General features: G+C 38.9%; 1 protein-coding gene across 2 annotated transcripts in view; it reads right to left on the bottom strand.

Moving 5' to 3' along the window:
• Positions 1 to 6,574: 6,574 nt before the first annotated feature.
• The window catches only part of CAP2 (cyclase associated actin cytoskeleton regulatory protein 2), a 136,550-nt gene continuing 123,930 nt past the window's right edge, over positions 6,575 to 19,194 (bottom strand). For both annotated transcript variants that reach the window (XM_060023593.2, XM_060023595.2), the window contains exons 8-13: positions 18,921 to 19,101; positions 17,671 to 17,846; positions 16,564 to 16,687; positions 16,386 to 16,468; positions 11,688 to 11,828; positions 6,575 to 8,579 (exon numbers count right to left, since the gene is read on the bottom strand). In XM_060023593.2, the coding sequence (XP_059879576.1) occupies positions 8,469 to 8,579; positions 11,688 to 11,828; positions 16,386 to 16,468; positions 16,564 to 16,687; positions 17,671 to 17,846; positions 18,921 to 19,101 (816 nt within the window). In that variant the 3' untranslated portion in view covers positions 6,575 to 8,468. The remainder of the gene's footprint in view (positions 8,580 to 11,687; positions 11,829 to 16,385; positions 16,469 to 16,563; positions 16,688 to 17,670; positions 17,847 to 18,920; positions 19,102 to 19,194) is intronic.

Genomic DNA, 19,194 nt, shown 5'->3' with positions numbered 1-19,194 from the left:
TAGCCTTCTCTGATAACTAAATCCAAATATGTAACAGTTTAATCACAAGGTAATTTTATTTCCCATGTAACTACCTAAAGCAGGTCAGGTCAGTGAGTGGCTGTCTTCCATATTGTAACTCAGGGACCCAGGCTCCTTCTAACTTGTTATTCTTGCGTAACAAGAGCATATTGTCATCTGCATGATTGAGGCTGGTTGCCATATCCAGGATCTGGCTGGTGGAAGGGAAAGGGAACATGAGAAAATATGCTCTCTTAAAAGACTAAGTCCTGAAGTGGGATTTACATTACTTAATACTTACATTCCCTCAAGGAGCTTCTAGTCACATGGCCAACAGACTGCAGTGGAGACTGGGAAATGCAGCCTAGTAAGGAAAGAAGAATAGATCTTGGTGGTCAACTAGTGACTCTGTCACAGGCAGTTTTGTTGTATATTTGAAAAACATTTTAACACACTGACCTCATTTTAAAAGAATTACATGTCTTTAAAGGTGTCACAGGCATTTGTCAAATGGGCACATCTCTGGTTTGTGGCCGATCCAGAATGAAAACCGTAGCTTCTGATTCCCCGCCAAAGTTCTTTCTGATTAATGCAAGACTTATTTTACTTTTTTGAAGAGTTAACGAAGTGTGAGCTTTTTTCCCCTGAAGATAAATTCTATTGGAAATATGTCTGTCTGGTAGATGAAGAGAGACTTATTTCTGTAAACTAAAGAGTATGGAATTAATTTAATTTGAGAAAATAGTTGTCTAGCCAGTTGGTAGAAACAGCCTGCAGAATGTAGACGACATTGTTGGTGTAATTATTTTAGATGCTAACAAAAGAGAGAACATTTTGATAACTCTCTATAGAGAACCAGATTTTAGTTGTTAATGATGGGACATCACTCCCTGAATTCCACATCCACTGAATGGGCTTATATTAAAATATTCTTTTTATTCAGACAATTACACATGACCTGTGAATGAGCATATACTAAAATATTGGCCACTTAATCAGGTAATCTGGATGGGTAATTTGGATACCTTTGGTTTTCAAATACTATTTCTTTTTCAATAGGCATATACAATTAATTTCTTTTTGCCTAAGTTAGTTAGATAAATATAAAAATCTGTTTTGATTTGCCATTACAGTCAGAGGTAAAGAAGTGAGATTCACAATGGTGGAGGAAACTCCTGCTTTTTTTAATCCAATTTTTCTCTATCCCAGGATATGGAGAATATATACAACTTACAACTCCTTTAAATATCCTATTGCCATAAACTTGTATCATTTTCCTGAAGACACATATGATACATGGTTCTTGTACAATACTTCTCTGGACCTCTATACATCTTTTAGTAATGCTACCGATGATGTCTTTAAATATCCACAAAGGATCCAAGATTTTATCATGTTTGATTGCAGAAGGCAATTGCTCCCCCCTGGAACTGTCTGCATCTGCCTAACTCTGATATTTTCTCTATAGCTTTTAAGCTGAAGAGGAATACCTGAAGCACGGGGTGTCATAATATCAGCTGCACGCAGGGAAGGCTGCTGGGGAACATGTGTCATTAGCTCATCCCTGCTAGCAATGTGTACCATTCATTATATGTGGGCATGATTATGCCCTATAGGGACCATGAGCAGGAAAGTAGTCTTCCCAAACAGATCTCATCATACCAAACAAATCTACAGAACTGTTATGTTCATGGGAAGGCTTCCTATTGCAAGTTTCTTGGCTTATGAGTTGAAATGAGGCCATAGAGTTATTATTAAAAATAACAAAAAATTTTTAAACGTGTACCTTCTGATTAGTTTCTAAGATGAATTACTGACACCATGGAAAATTACTAATTGAATTTTAATGAAAAAACCCTTGTGATATTGGTGAAAGAAATTTAATAATTAGTATCATGGTTTAGTAAGTGTGGTCAATGATGTATTTCTTTCATCTGGATCTTCATTTCAGCATGAAGTATCATTTTTTAACTATGAGGATCCTAAAAAGCAAGATATTAAAATAAAAGTTGACTTAGAACTCAAATATTCAAATTTGTAGTTTTAAGCAAGAATTATCTTTAAATATAAGTACCTTGTACTGGAGGGAAACCTGAAAAAAATTCTCTACCAACAGGCAAACATTATCCTTCATTAGTTACATATTCTTTGCCACGTTACTAGACAGTACAGGAACAAAAAACATTTGGAGAAATATGGATGAATTATCAAGGGCTAATCTGAGTTGGTTCATTTTTCGCTTGTAGCATAGATATAAGCTTCATCATACACAGAAACATTAAAACGGTTAAACTTGCAAAAGATATCTGTGAAAGACTATAAAATCAGCTTTTCTCAGCTGAGGCAGTTAAAGTCTTTAAAATTATATGTGTATCTCAAGTGGTGCAGAAAGTGCCAATGGTTTAAAATAATTCTTTTGCAATGAACATGTTTAATGAAAGTCATTTTAAAAAATATTATACTTTTGAAATGATTCTTAAGGATTTGGTATCAGACATAATGAAAAGACTCCAGACCCATATCCAACCACCTATTCTCCATTTCCAATTAAGTGTCACAAAGATGCCCTGAGCTAAACATGTTCAAGACTGAACCATGGTTCCCTCCAGATCCTGGTTCTATTTCACTGTTTCCTATCACAGGAAAGAGCTGATTTTACATCTATGATGAAAGGTATGAGGAGGCTACGACTGAAACTAGAAATGCAGATGAGGAAAATATGCTATGCGTGGGCAATGTGCATTAATTTTAGCCATGATGAATGAAGTTGGGACAGGCAGGTTGAAATACTCTGTGGACACCTGGAGTTAAGAATCTGGGAAGGGACTTCCCTGGTGGCGCAGTGGTTAAGAATCCACCTGCCAATGCAGGGGACACAGGTTTGAGCCCTGGTCCTGAAAGATTCCACATGCTGCGGAGTGACTAAGCCCATGCACCACAACTACTGAGCCGTGTGCCACAACTACTGAAGCCCGCGCACCTACAGCCCATGCTCCGCAAGAATAGAAGCCACTGCAACAAAGAGTAGACCATGCTCATCGAAACTAGAGAAAGCCCGTGTGCAGCAACAAAGACCCAATGTAGCCCAAAATTAAAAAAAAAAAAAAAAAGATTCTTGGGAGATGGATTTGAGTTGGAGAGTCATCTACATAGAGGTGATAGATGAAGTTAAGGGAGAGGAATGAGCATTTGAGACAGGGGGGGAGGTAGAAGAGACAAGAGTCAGAGAAGTCTACTGTGTATCACAAAATCTAAGGAAGTTTAATGAGAAACAAGAAGCATCAAGAATCTCAATGGATGAGGAATGAGATAAAGCCACTGGATTTAATGACCTTTGAGAGTTTCTGAAACTTGGTGAGACTAGAAGCCGCATTACAAGGTGATAAAAAGGTGTGTGTGTGTGTGTGTGTGTGTGTGTGTGTGTGTGTGTGTGTGTGTGTGTGTGTGTGTGTGTGCGCGCACGCGCGCGCATGCTCACACACTCCACTCCTTGCTCTATCTCTAACTGGCTGCTTGTCTTTACACAAGTTAATGTCACTGGACCTCAGCTTTTTATCTTTAAAATGAGGGGATTCCCTTGATAAACACGTCTAGATTCTAGGAAGTTGAGGTAGATATTTTCAATGAATGAAAGAGTAAATAAAACTAAGTGTATTTCCTACCAGTTCTAGAAATATTTTTCATAGATAAGGAGAAGTGGTTAGTACTGACTACTCACTTCAAGACATCTTGCTGTGAAAGCAAGTTTATCAGTAATAGATTAGCTAATGGAGACAGTATTATCAAGGAAAAGATTTTCAAGGCAGCGAGGACTCTTTTGGATTATTTCATCATTTTGATCATATAAAATGATACTTTGTGTTATTACAAAGAGAGATAGGAGACCCTTGGCATTTAATTTTTCTGACATATTTCTGTTTTGACTTTTTGTGAATGTGTACAACATGCAATTCTGCGAAGTATGGATTTCTTACTCCTTTGACAATATTTATTAGGTCACAACATTGGTAACACTGGAATTCAACGAAGTACAAGAAAAAAAACATATTGGAAATGCAGTGTTGTCTTTGGTAATTGTTTTCCTATACATTGCCAAAGGTTTTGTTTTTGTTTTTCTCTTTTTCTTTTTCAATAAATCCAACCTGCTCAAAAAGCCAGTAGGTGATTTAAGCCATCAAGGCTGGTAAAATAATTCTGTGAACCTCAAATGCAGATGTTCAATATCTTCAATGAAGTATTTTGAAAGGCGGATGCCAAGTCCAAAGCTGGTTGAGAGATTCCAAGAATTTTGAGTGAACTTATTTCTCATTATAAAATTATTACTATGTAATAGGTATATAGCAGTTTTTTAAAAGTCTTTTCTTGCCACAAATTGTTTTCCTCCACACGTTTATAAATTTATTCTAAAAGTTATTTATATTATATATTTAATTATATAGTATATATAATACTCTATTACATTTATAAACTACATTTATTTTCTGGGATGTTTACATTAACAAAGATCAGTGAAGGGGATTCTCTCAGTGAAGAGGCCTTGAATTATAAAACTGGATTCTAACTGTCACTGTTTGCAGATGACATGATATTCTATGTAGAGAACCCGAAAGCCTCCACAAAAAAACTACTAGAACTAATAAGTGAATTCAGCAAGGTAGTAGTATAGAAGATTAATAAGAAATCTGTTGCATTTCTTTACACTAATAATGAAATATCAGAAAGAGAAGGTAAAAAAAAAAAATCCTGTTTAAAATCATGTAAAAAAAAGTACCTAGGAATAAACTTAACCAAGGAGGTGAAAGACCTATATGCTGAAAACTATAAAACACTGACAAAAGAAATTGAAGAAGATTCAAAGAAATGGAAAGATAATTTGTGTTTTTGGATGAAAAGAATTAATATTGTTAAAATGACAATACTATGCAAAGCAATCTACAGATTTAGTGCAATCCCTATCAAAATACCCACAACATTTTTCACAAAACTAGAACAAATAATCTTAAAATTTATATGGAAGCCCCAAAGACCCAGAATTGCCAAAGCAATCCTGGGAAAAAAGAACAGAGCTGGAGGTATAACCCTTCCAGACTTCAGATTATACTACAAAGCTACAGTAATAAAAACAGCATGGTAGAAGAAATCTAATGGTTAAATTTTCCATTTGTATTTTATTTTCTTGAATACTTTTTTTCATAGTTGTCTAAGAAGATTTAAAAATCATTGCACTTTGGTCAAAAAAATAATAAATTTATCTTATAAAAAAACAGCACGGTATTGGCATAAAAACAGACATATAGATCAACGGGACAGAATAGAGAGCCCAGAAATAAAAACCCATACACCTACCGTCAATTAATCTATGACAAAGGAGACAAGAATATACAATGGAAAAAAGACAGTCTCTACAACAAGTGGTGTTGGGAAAGCTGGACAGCTACATGTAAATCAATGAAATTAGAACATTCCCGCACACCATACACAAAAATAAACTCAAAATGGTTTAAAGACCTAAATATAAGACATGACACCATTAAACTCCTAGAAGAAATCATAGGCAAAACATTCTTTGACATAAATTGTAACAATATTTTCTTAGATCAATCTCCCAAGGCAAAAGAAATAAAAGCAAAAATAAACATGTGGAACCTAATCAAACTTAAAAGCTTTTGCACAGCAAAGAAACCGTCAACAAACAAAAAGACCTACGGAATGGGAGAAAATATTTGCAAATCATGCAAACTACAAGGAGTTAATATCCAAAATATACAAACAGCTCATACAACTCAATATCAAAAAACCCCCAAACAACCCAATCAAAAAATGGGCAGAAGACCTAAATAGACATTTCTCCAAAGAAGACATACATATGGCCAACAGAGATGTGAAAAAACGCTAAACATTTCTAACTATTAGAGAAATGCAAATCAAAACCACAATGTGGTATCACCTCACACCAGTCAGAATGGCTATCATCAAAAAGTCTACAAACAATAGTGTGGAGAAAAGGGAATCCTCCTACACTGTCGGTGGGAATGTAAATTGATGCAGCCACTAAGGAGAACAGTATGGAGGTTCCTTACAAAACTAAAAATAGAACTATCATATGATCCAGCAATCCCACTCCTGAGTATATAACTGGAAAAAACAAAAACTCTAATTTGTAAAGATACACGCACCCCAATGCTCATAGCAGCACTATTTACAATAGCCAAGACGTGGAAACAAACCAAGTGCCCATCAATAGATGACTGGCTTAAGAAGATGTGGTATATATATACAATAGAACACTACTCAGCCATAAAGAAATGCAATATTGCCATTTGCAGCAACATGGATAGACCTAGAGAATATTATGCTTAGTGAAATAAGTCAGAGAAAGACAAATACTATATATCACTTATATGTATACAAATAATAAAAATGAATAAAACTTAAAATAAAAAATAATACAAATGAATCTAGTGATATATGCAAACCACAAACAGATTCACAGACATAGAAAACTTATGGTTACCAAAGGCGAGAGTGCAGGGGAGTGATAAATTAGAAGTATGGGATTAACAGATACAAACTATTATACATAAAACAGATAAGCAACAAGGATTTATTGAATAGCACAGGGAATTATATTCAATATCTTGTAATAACCTAGAATGGAATACAATCTGCAAAAAAATAACTGAATCACTATGCTGTACACCTCAAACTAAACTAATGCAATATTTAAAAAAACTTGATTCTAGACTTTTCTGACAGTTCTTCCAACTGAAAATGGCTTTATCTGATATTTATCTAGAAGAAGCTATTCTTCAGGGAAACTGATGGCATGCTGGGTAAATTCTCTAATTCAACTAGAAAAGCTCAGCTGCATTTTCTAAAGCTGACATACGAGCAAGGAGCAAATCAAAGAGGAAAATATTTTAACACCCTGAATTCATCACAGTATTTAAACAATTAGAATTTTACTTTATTTCAGAATAAGTTTACAGCTGAAAAAAAGGTATTTACTAAAGCCACAACATTCTTCATACGGACAAAAACTTTTCTAGCAAAACTGTGGTACACAAGCATTACTAATTTGAATACTATACGGTTATAGAAGATATTTAAAAAATGGAAATGATGTATTCCAAAGGCTGTACTAGGCACAATATATATGCTTGTATTGGGTCTGCAAGCATTATACTAAAATTCATTACATGTAATCCAAGAAGTTGCAGGTTTTCAGCACTATGTACTAACAAGACAGAAAGGAGTATCAGAGTTACTCTCGCGTTGAAAAAGCATGTACTATCAACACTGCAAAACAGGAGCGGCAAGCCAAGCCAACAAACAATCCCTTAGGCTTTAGAAGTTGTAATATAACTACGGCTTTTTCATTTTCATTTTTGAGACTGGCTAGCGAGTCTGGCAAGTGGAAAAGAAGAAAGTCTATAATAAAACATTAAAGACATCACTTACAAGGCATCTGATATTTCACAGGTTCAAAATTGGAAAATAACAACTGAGCTTGTTCCTAGAGCAACATTGTGAGGTATTATAGAGCAAAAAACACCCTGCTTTTTCCTATCAATCTTTTGGCATAAAAATCTCAGAAAAGTAGGGCTTCCCTGGTGGCGCAGTGGTTGAGAGTCCGCCTGATGATGCACGGGTTCGTGCCCCGGTCTGGGAAGATCCCACATGCTGTGGAGCGGTTGGGCCCGTGAGCCATGGCCGCTGAGCCTGCGTGTCCGGAGCCTGTGCTCTGCAACGGGAGAGGCCACAACAGTGCGAGGCCCGCGTACCGCAAAAAAAAAAAAAAAAAAAAAAAAATCTCAGAAAAGTAAAAGTTTTCCAAGTGACATGGCAGAAAAGTATTTAAGATAAATCATTAGAGTTTACTTTTGGTTTCTGGTAACTGCAAAGAATAAAGGTCTTTTCAAGGACCAAGAAACTGGATGTGGTGCTTAGTACGGAACTTATGTTGTTTTAAAAACATGGGTTGAAATATGTATTCAGGCTGACAGTGTATTCATGCTGATAAAGGTGGTAAAAAGAAGAAAACAAAAATCGTACATTTTTTAGAGCATACTACCAAATATATGGAAATTGTCTGAAAGATAAAAATGTACATTTTAGATTCTCAAAGGTTTTATTTATCAACTAGCAATTAAATGTAAGTGTAAAAGTGAGTCATGCAATATTTTTACCTCTTAACTACTGTGATAATGATATGAGGGGAACAGAGTTCTCTTTTTTTCCTTTAAATGTATAACGCTCACAAGTCATCATGTGGAACTCAAATCACACACAAAGGCAAATCATGAAGAAACGTTAAATATTCCAAAATGCCCACGAAGGCGTGCCAGAAATTATGCTGTTTCTATAGCACAGAATTGTTGGAGGCCAAAGCTAAAGCAGTAGGTGCTACTGCAACTTCTAGGTCTTTAATGCTGCTTTTATTTGTTTGTTTTTTTGATGCGGGGGATTCAGGTCAGGGGGTTCGGGGGTCTCTCAGAAACCATAATTTCTGCAGGTTCAGTGACCAACTTGGATCCATCCCATGCTGTCTTGAACTGTTCAGGAACGGGAAATTCTCTCTGGAAAAAGGCCAGAAGAACAAAGTTATTTAAACCAAGGCTTTGCAAACAGATGGAAGGCTGATTAGTGTCACATGATGGACAAAGACATTTTTATGGAACCCAAACCTGCATCAGGGAGCGATGCATGGTCACGTGTCAGCTCTGTGACTGCCTGCCAGCATCCTCACTGATGCTAGCACTTACTAAGAACCAGGCATTCTGCTAAGCACCAGATATACGTGAACTCAGTTAATCTCTGCAAGAACTTTAAGAGCTAGATATTATTGAGATGCCATCTACAGGAAACAGAGGCCTGAGAGGTCAAGCCTCTGAGCAGCCAAAGATCAAACCTGAGACTTTTTACCCTTGACCCTGCACCAGATTCAAACATGCACTGGGGATCATGCTGAAAGGCAGACTCTGTCTGATTCAGTAGATCTGGGAAAGAGGATGACAATCTCCATTTCCCACAAGTTCCAAGGGGATGCCAAGGCTGCTGGCCCCCAGTCTGAATAAGGGCTTTATCCCGGCATTATGTCTACCCTCTGATGAAATATTAAAATGTGCTGCAAGTTATATATAAACTTGTTACCCTTCATCCTGCTTTCCTACTCTTCCCATTGGGGAATACATGCCCCCCTTCCACACACACCCCTACACACACACACACACACACACACACACACACACACACACACACACACAAAGAAAAATGCAGAAGAGTCAAAATAAAATTAGTTTGGGCTCTCTCCTTTTCCTGGAGAGTGATTCCCCAGTCATTGCAGGAGAGGGCAGGAAAGGAAGCTGAGGAGCGGTCCCCTGAGCCCTGGCTTTGTGACATCCCTGGACTTCCTGTACCGCAGTGTGATAAGCTGGTGCCTGTGCTCATCTGTCGGTGAGATGTGATGTTTCACATCTACTGGAATACACACACTAACACGTATCTTCCTAGATGTTGGGTCCAGCTGTTTCTTTTGGAAGAAGCTATTTATTTAACTACTTTAAAGGGAAGGCCCTTTCTATCATGAGTGGTGAATTCTCCTTGAGTGAAATCTGCAATAGTCTTAAGAGAAAGCAAAGAAGCCACAGTCTGAGAAACCTAGTGTGTGCGCGCGTGCGCGCGCGTGTGTGTGTGGCTAACATCCTTTCTGGGGCTCTTCTTGATGAATAAACCAAGCCAGGTGGAGAGTGCTCCAGAGTGGAGGTACCTCTTTGATGGTAACTGCACTACAGCTGTTCCCAGTCTTTCTTGGGAGTGACATGATAGTAATGTGATGACAGACCTTCTCTGGGAGACTGATTCCCTTCAGGATGAATCATCCCCACCATCTACTTCGAGATTACAATGCCCGTGGCAGGACCTCTGTATTGCTCCCTACTACCCCCAGTTAGAAAATGCGTGAAGTGGGCCATGGACTGAAGACACAAGATAATTCACCTATAGAGGGGAGACTACATTTTCAGCATAAAAGCTCAGGTTCTGAGCTATACTCATCCTTTAGGTCAGTGGATCCCAATCTTGGCTCCACACTGGAATCACCCGGGAAGTTTTAACCAATACAGATGTCTGGATACCACATCCAGGGATTCTAGTTTAATTAGTCTGCAGTGCTCGTCCAAACCCCCACTGCTTTTCTTAGCAGTTCCAGCCAGTTTCCATGAAGCTGAGCCTTCTGCTTAAACAGCTGCAAAGGCCAGAAATCATCCTAATTTTTAGCTTTCCTCTTCTGAAGCTGTTCTGTATTGGCTTTAGCTCTTCAGTATTTTTTTTTTAGGTGGAGAGCCCAAGAGGAGATACTTCTCTAGCTCAGGGTTAGGCTGTCCAGATACCTAGTGACTCCAATGCTTGTGGAGTTTTGTTCTTTAGACTTAAACAATGAATTCTGAACTGAAATATGTGGTGTGTGCCTGGGTAGTGCTCACTGGCAGGTGGGGAAAGGAGAACATGGCAGCAATCCAGTTGTCTGCCTAAGGAGATTAACCTGAGTGCTGACTGCAGTGTAGACAGCTGGTGATTGACCCATAGGCTAATGGGGGGGGGGTCCTCTTTCAAAGGTGTGCCTAAGTTACGTTTTCTCCCATCCTTCCCAGTTCACTGCTTCCTTGCACAGCTAGAACCAGAGGGAATGATCTCTGGATTTACTTCTCCACTTTCAAGAAGCAACAACTAGGGACTTCCCTGGAGGTCTAGGCGTTAAGACTTCGCCTTCCAATGCAGGGGGCGTGGGTTTGATTCCTGGTTGGGGAGCTAAGATCCCACATGCCTCTCGGCCAAAAATTCAGAAGGTAAAACAGAAGCACTATTGTAACAAATTCAATAAAGACCTTAAAAAGGGTCCACATCAAAAAAAAAAAAAAAAAGCAACAACTAATAGGAAGTAATAACTTGCTTTCAAATGGCAACAGCCAGCAAGTCCATCACACTGCATGATGCAGAAAAGGTATTTATTTATGCTTCCTCTTCAGTGTGTGAGAATATCTGCTTGCTTTTTCTAGAAACTGCTTTGCTGGGGAGAGGAGACAAAGAAAATACATGGTGGCTTAGGCTACCGTTTCTTAGAAGGGTCACTGGATGGACTGATAATATCAGAATCACCTGGGTATATTAAAACTACAGATTCCTGGGCCCCCTCCAAGCCTCCTGAATCTAACCTCTGGGTGTGAAGTTTGGGAGCTGGTATTTTCATCAAGCTTCCCAGCTGATTCTTATGCTGGGTTTGAGAACCACTGACATGAGAATACCTATACAAATAGGTCCACTTATTATTACCTCCTTTCCCTCCTTTTTTTCCCCCAAAGTGCTTCTCCCTCTTTTCTGTTTGCCTCCACCATAGCAAAGGAAAATATTTAGTCCTAAATAATATGAACTCAGATGCCTGGTGTACTATTTGATAAGAGCTAGCCCATTAAGGTAGTTATTAGGAAAATGCTGTGAGAATCACAGATCCAGGACCGGGCATAGTCAAGAAACTAACAGGGGAGCAGATAGGTGAAAAGCCACCCTCTGACTTCCTCTCCTGCCTGTGAATTATTCTCCAAAGGAAGGTCAAAGGTTGGGAGGTGATTAATCAGTCTCTAAGAATGTTAATAAGAAAAATTCTTCACAGTCTTTTCAAAGGTACTTACATAATCACCGTCCCGAGGGATAAGTATATTCATCTCAGATGACTTGGCACTCACAATCTCACAGTCTAACGCATCTTCACTGAGGTATATGTGGCAGCCTTCTGTCTTATTAATGGAAATTGTTGGCACTTTCCCCATCACCTGAAATAGAAGGGAAAAAAATCTAGGGCCAAAGCAAATAAACAGAAATTCCAATGTCCCCAAATAAGTACAGTCCACAGGCCTAAACAAGCATTAGGAATGGCTGGGTTAGGGCTGCAGAGGCTGGCTGAATAACAAAGTCTCCAGGGTGAATTAGTACGTGTCATCTGGGGACAGAATGAAAGGACCACACAAGGGGATTCTCAAACCTCAGGGTCTCTTTCCTGACACAAAATAAAGGGACTAATTGGAAAACAGCAGCTAAATGTTCAGAAAAAGTTTCACAACCCCGTTAGTGGATTTGAAACATATATTTGATTTCATGATAAAAGAAACAAGATGCATTTGCTTTCATGTGCTTAAAATTTTAGTTTTGACGAATCTCTAGGAAACTTGGATTAAAACACTCACTAATACTGTCATTTAAGAGTAAATAAATTATTCTGTAATTGAGAAGATTTTTCCTGAATCTAAATAAGAATAAATAAGAAACACTACAATTCTTTTCACATAAGTCCTTTGCTAGATAAAAATCTCACTGGCTGAATGTGAAGCTTAAATGAGATAATGAGTGTCTAGGTATTCTGAAATGTATTCATTTCAGGAGCCCAAACTGGAGACTTGGTTCAGGCTACTCACTGTATAGGTAAATAGTACCATACACAAGAGGAGGTGGTTCTTTGTATTGTTACAAATATCAAGTGCTATAAACATTATGATCAGTTTTAAATTTCTTTTTTAACAGTCAGTTTTCAGATATTCCTGCCCCCCAAATCTCTACAGGCACAGACTATTCCCCCAACGACCATATTACAACTACATAATTTTCCTTCTCGTAATGGTAATTGAAGTGATAACAACATCTCCTCTTTCACCCTGAAGAATAGGCTGGGTTGCAAATTAAAGGAGCAACTCCTGTGATGGTGAAGGTGATGTAAAGAATTCCTTAGGGGAATCTAGCCAGGTCACCACACTTCTCTGTTTTCTCCTCTCCCCACAGAAACTGGACACCAAGTTGGAATTGAGCCCCAGTGCCAAAAGAAAAAAAAAAAAAAAAAGGCAGAGGTAGTTTAAGGTCAGGTAAGCACAGGGCTTTGCCATAAATAAAATAAAATCTATATGTATATATCAAGAATGTGTCAGCAGTAATGTTTTGGCAATTTCTAGGTTTATTTTATAATGATGAAGAGCATTTCCATAGCGACCAGAACTGTATGAATACCAGGCAAGCAAAGGGAAAGAAGTAAATTGTCAGTGTGTCTTAGGAGATTCATTTATGAGACAGAGTGGGGTCACACGAGGATAGCACATTTAGCACATAAAATGCTAAAATATCGATGTATCTGAAAATCTGAAAAGCAGTAGACTTTTTAAATAGCCCTGAGAGGATAAGAATTGTCATTTCCACATCATTTTTAGTCAATATTTCCTTAGAGTAAATTATATACAGTACATGCCTTTTTTCCCTGGTACTCTGTAAACATTTTGAGAACAGAGATTGTTCCTTATCAGGAGAACCGGACTAAAAAGTAGCTCCCCTGTTGAGTGACAGGTGCTATGTGACCTTGCCCAGGCCAATGCTCTAGCATTTAATACATGTACCTGTATTCTTTGTTTTTCTTAAATTTATTTCTCTATACGTTTAAAAAAATTTCCACATAATATCTTAGTCTCCTCTCTCCCATAATTTGTACTATTTTTCTAGGATAGTTTGCAAAAAAACAGAATTACTGAAGTAAATCATATGAACTTTCCTCTGTGCGCTTTTCCTCCTTTCAATCTTTTTAACAGCATTATTGAAGTAAAATGTGAAAACATAAAATTCACCTGCTTTAAGTGTACAATTTAATGATATTTAGTGAATTTGTGCAACCATCACTTCAATTCAGTTTTAGAATATTTCCGTCATCCCCCAAATACCCCTCATGCCCATTTATAGCCAATCTCCGTCCTCATCCCCAGGCAGCCTGCACTAATCTGTGTTCTGTCTTTATTGTGTCCAGGCCCTTTTAAAATAGTTTATTAAGTGTTTTAAATAGGTAATGACATTCGCTTGGTTTGAACATCCAGAAGGTTGAAGTGTTCAGTAAAATGTCTCTCCCTTGTTTCTGAACCACGCTGCCAAGTTTCTATCCCTCTTGGACAGATAACCATGATTTATCCTTCCAGATTATTTGAAGGCCCATAGCCTTAAAAATGTATATTTCAAACATAGAAGCATACAAAGAATAATATAACAACAATGTAAATACATATATGCCTGTTAAACAGCTTTATCAGAGTTTAACGTTTTGGCTCGTTTGCCTTTTTTTTAGGACTATCATCTTACAATATAGTTGAAGCCCCCTCTCTTCCATCCCCCATCTCACTGTCCTCCTTCCTTCCCTCCACAGATGTAACTACTCTTCTGAATTTTGTATTTACAATTCACAGCAGCTTTGTCTCTTGCGTAAGGTGAACTTGAGCCCTCATGAGTATATTTAAAATGTGCATATTGTTTTGCATGTTTTTGATCTTTATATAAAGGGACACATTACACAGTGCCTATTGTTCTATAATCTGCCTTTGTCACTCAAGGCTGCTTCTGAGATTTTCCTATTTTTATACATGTAAGTGTAGTTCATTCATTTATTTAACCACTGTACAGTATTCTATTAGGTGGATTTATTTATTCATTTACCAGCTGGTGGACATTTAAATTGTTTTTGCTTTTATTGCCATTATGGATAATACTGCAATAAACATTTATCCATGTCTCATCAACATTTGTACTAGAGCTTCTTTAGTGCACACACCTAAGAGTGAAATTGCTTGGTTACAGGCTATGACTGCCTTTGACTTTATTAGATGGTGCCAATTTGCTCTGCACAGTGAGTGTAATAGTTTACTCTCCCAACACTGATGTATCAGGGTTCTAATAACAACGCTTGTACCATGAGACTTTTTAATATACAGGCAGTCCTCAAGTTGCACAGTTCGGATACGCATGCGTTTCAGCTAACATGCCCCTTGCAAAGTAAGGACAGCCTGAATTCAAAACTGTTGAGTGTAAGAAGATATAGCTAATTAATCTGCATTTCTTCTTCTATTAGGCAGGTTGTGCATATGTTCATATATTTATCAAATACTTCACTTTTTCTTCTCTGAATTGCCCTGATATTCTTTGTCCATTTTTCTACTGAGTTGTTAGTCTTCCTCTTGATTTGTGTTAAGTTCTTTTTTTTTTTTTTTTTTTTTGCGGTATGTGGGCCTCTCACTGTTGTGGCCTCTCCCGTTGCGGAGCACAGGCTCCGGACGCGCAGGCTCAGCGGCCATGGCTCACGGGCCCAGCCGCTCTGCAGCATGTGGGATCTTCCCGGACCGGGGGACGAACCCGTGTCCCCTGCATCGGCAGGCGGACTCCCAACCACTGCGCCACCAGGGAAGCCCTGTGTTAAGTTCTTTATAAATTCTGGTTATAAATCCTTTTTGATTATCTGCATTGCAAGTATCTTTCTTCAATCCATGCCCCATCTTTCAGCTTTGTATGTGATGTCTTCTGTTGAACACATAAATTTTAACGTGGTTAGATTCACCTGTCCTTTTCTTTATAGTTTGTGCTTTTTGACCCTAATTGCTTTTCTACTGATTTTCTTTTGTATTTTATTCTCAAAGTTTAAAAGTATTTCTTTTTATAACTAGGACTTTACTTTTAAATATGGTATGAGGTAGAGATTAGATATTTTTTTCCCACATGGAGGGTCCTAAAATACATCTCCATGTATGTGCCAACTATTGAATGTACTACTCTAGTTAAAAGGGGCAGTGGTGAAAAGCCTAGTAAAACCAAAGAGAACAATCTATACAACTAGCAGCCAATTTTAACAAACATTATCAGGAAACATCAGATAATAAGGGGTGATTAACAATATGAAAACAGTGTAATCAAAGATAGTAGTTATAGCTGGCCAAAGTAAGAAGTCATTTAGCTTTTGGCATGTTATAAAATCCCATTTGGCTAAATAAATATTGCTAAAGCAGTGCAGATTTTCTTCTGTTTTGCAGATTCAATTGCAATCCTGCTTTCCAAGTTGTTTTTCTGATAATCTCATTGACTCTTCAGAAAAACTTTACCCAGAACCAATTTTTCCTGAGGGAAATAAATTCTCTTCAGCATGGTACTATTATGCTAGGAGAACCTCTTAATATTTCGGTTCACTCATTAGTTGATTTATTCCAATCACCCATTCATCAAACATTTATTGGACACCTACTATGTTCAGGTACTGTGCAAATTTCTGGAGCTGTAAAGATTAACTGGCTGTTCTTGAAATAGAAATGGTAAACTAGTAATTGCTGTGCAAGATAGGATGTGTTATAAGAGGTTGAAAAGGGGGAATTAACACTGTCCAAAAAGTAAGAGAGGGCTTCAGAGAGGAGGTAAAGACAGAGCTGTGTCTAGAGGGAAAGAGAATAAGAGTTTTACAGGTGGACATGGAGGGCCCCTTGTAAGCAGAGGGGACGTCTAGGCAAAGCCATAGGTAGTGGGGGCCAGGAATGGCTGAAAGGGTCAGTTACCTGCATCTGAATGTCCTTGGAGTTGATCACTTCCACAATGCCCACCACATTGTCAAACACAAGGCCAAACTTCTTACAGCTGTCTAGGGAAAAAAAAAAAACAATCTGCTAAATTCATTCAGCATATTTATACAAAGCAGCTTATCATAGTAGGTACAGACCCATAATTCTGCCCTACCAATTGTAATGGAATTTATTTTCCCTTTTATCTGTAGAGTAGACTTGCTGCATTTGAAAATGTAAGCCACCTGTCTCAGTTCAGTCTCTGAAATCACAAGGTCATTCCTGTCCTCTTGGTATTCCTAAAATTAAAACATATGCAAATATTAAATATAAGGATGCATAAATCAAGTCCACCGCATGCTGAAATTACCGTGGAGCATTCACCAGTTACAGCTTCTCAATATGTTCTTCCTTTAGGAACCATTTTCTTAACAGACCAAACCGCAGGTCTGACTTTGTCACTGTAATGTTGGGAATGAGAGGAACGGCTGCTTGGAAGGGGGGTCGGTGTCAATTTGTGAAACGTTAGGCATCAGGCACGCTGGCTAGTGGGCGGGGGCTGCAGCAGGGATGTGAGGGCTTTGGGTTGAGTCTGGCCGCTGAGTCTGGACTTGATGCTGCAGCACTATCTGCAAGTAGGAGTTGGACAAATAAACCAGCAAAGGTCACAACAGTGGTCTAAGTCCCAGTGTACTTTCAGACCATGACAACCTTTCTGGGGACTTTGTTCCTCCATCTTTAGGGAAGGCCCCTGAACTGGCAGGGGGCACCAGCTTCCATCCACATTCAAAGTGTCTTTGTCCTGCTCAGACAACTGTGAAAGTGGTGGGTGACACAGTAGGTTATATCAGCACCTCGGCCAGTGGAATAGGATGAAACATCCTACAGTAGATCAGAATGGGGCACAGATTAAAAGTTTCCAGAAAGAGGAGTCAAATTCATAGAGACGGAAAGTAGAAAGGTGGTTGCCAGGTGGTGACGTGAGGGGGAATGGGGAATTATTGTTTAAGCGGTGCAGTTTCAGTTTTACCAGATGGAAAGAGTTCTGTGGATGGATGGTGGGGATGGGTGCACGACAGTGTGAACGTACTTAATGCCACTGAGCTGTGCACTTAAATGTTAAGATGGTACATTTTGTGTTACGTGTACTTTACCACAATTTTAAAAATAATTTTTAAAAAGTTGAAGAAAAATGGGAAATCCTTAAGACCCTGGCAAACAGTTTAGCCATTGTTTCTTTCATCGGAGTATGTCCTAAATAAAGTTAAAGGGCTTCACTCACCACTCTCCATTTCTTCCCTTCCAACTCTAACACAGGAGCATGTTTCTTAGGAGGATGAGACTGGGGAGACTTGGGACCTGGAGTGTGGCTTTTGGTAGGAGATGGAGTTTGTCCTCCGTTAGCCCGGAGGCTGGGATTCTTGTATGTCTTCTGGTCATCAGTAACATGCCGGAGCCCTGGGAAGGTAACACATAGACACATTTCCTACATTTTATGCAAAGGGAAATGTCCCTAACTTCTTGTATCAACATGATGTAAACAGCACAGGTAATGCTATTTTCATAACAGTTGAGTGTTTTCTCAAGGGCAGTATGCAGAGGCTGAGACCTATGTAAGTTTAGAGCTAACAGAAGCCCTGTAAGTATTTTTTAATTTGAGGAACCTCTAACCACATGGGCTCTACCACATGGGCTGCAGGACTTTAGTTCCCTGACCAGGGATTGAACCATTGCCCCCTGCAGTGGAAGCTTGGAGTCCTAACCACTGGACTGTCAGGAAATTCCCCTTGAGGAACCTCTTCTTGAAGGAGATAAGCTAATAGATAAAAATTATGCAAAATGCAAACCCCCTCGCCAGAAAGGATTCCATGATTTACTTCTGTCATAGCTAAATCATTTCCTAGATACAGTCTAAAAAGTTAGAGCATTTCAGTAAGCATAGGTCAGAGTATGGAATCGACTTAAGGGTTATGAGTCCATTCCCTTCCTTTGCGGATGAGGGGACAATGCAGCCAGTTGCAGCCACAGAAATAGTTTTGGTTCTTAGCTCCCAGCACAGCACACGAGAACACTTATACCATAATTCCTATTACCCATGCAAAGCAAAAATACATCTGCATAAAGTTTTTGGCAACATGAATTTATTAAGTATATGATTAAAAATATTAACCATTCACAAAGGTAGTTCAATGATATAATTCTTTGACAAGCCCATACACCTCTGAGGACAGAGGTTCTATCATCTGTCATTTTTGTTTCACTTGATCTTGATGCCTGGATTGTAGCTGGTGCTGAAGCATCCAGGGCTGAAGTGGTGACACAGTGCGGTGGTCCATTTAGAACCTAGGATCTCTGAGTTCTTCTTTCTGATCCACCCAACAGCCCACTGAGCCCATCTACCTTGAGATGAAGAACACACGGCTCTCCATGTAGTAGGGACTGGGATGGAATGATGTATCCATCACTGCGGGCTCTGAGGAATCTGTGTGCCTGAAGCCAGAGGGAGACAGCCTCAAGGTCTGGTTTTCTCACCTTTTGTAATTGCTTCCCCTTGGTTAAGTTGTGCAAATAAAGCTGAGCGTGAAGGAGAAGACTCCTCTCTTCTGCCCTCACTATCAAAGGGTGGAGGTGGCCCTGGAGGAGGTGGAGGTGGAGGAAGGCCAGGCCCAACGGAGAGGACAGACAACGCTGATGCGGTTGATGCTACTGGACCCTGTGGGAGAGAGAAGACGGAAAGCACTCTATTGAGATGATATCCTTGCTGAGAGCTGGGATTCTGCCAACATCACTTAGAACCTGTTGTCAA

This window comes from Delphinus delphis, chromosome 10, assembly GCF_949987515.2.
Source record: "Delphinus delphis chromosome 10, mDelDel1.2, whole genome shotgun sequence".
NCBI lineage: Eukaryota > Metazoa > Chordata > Mammalia > Artiodactyla > Delphinidae > Delphinus > Delphinus delphis.
The sequence above is the reverse complement of the archived record's forward strand: the minus strand, read 5'-3'. Positions and strand labels throughout refer to the sequence as shown.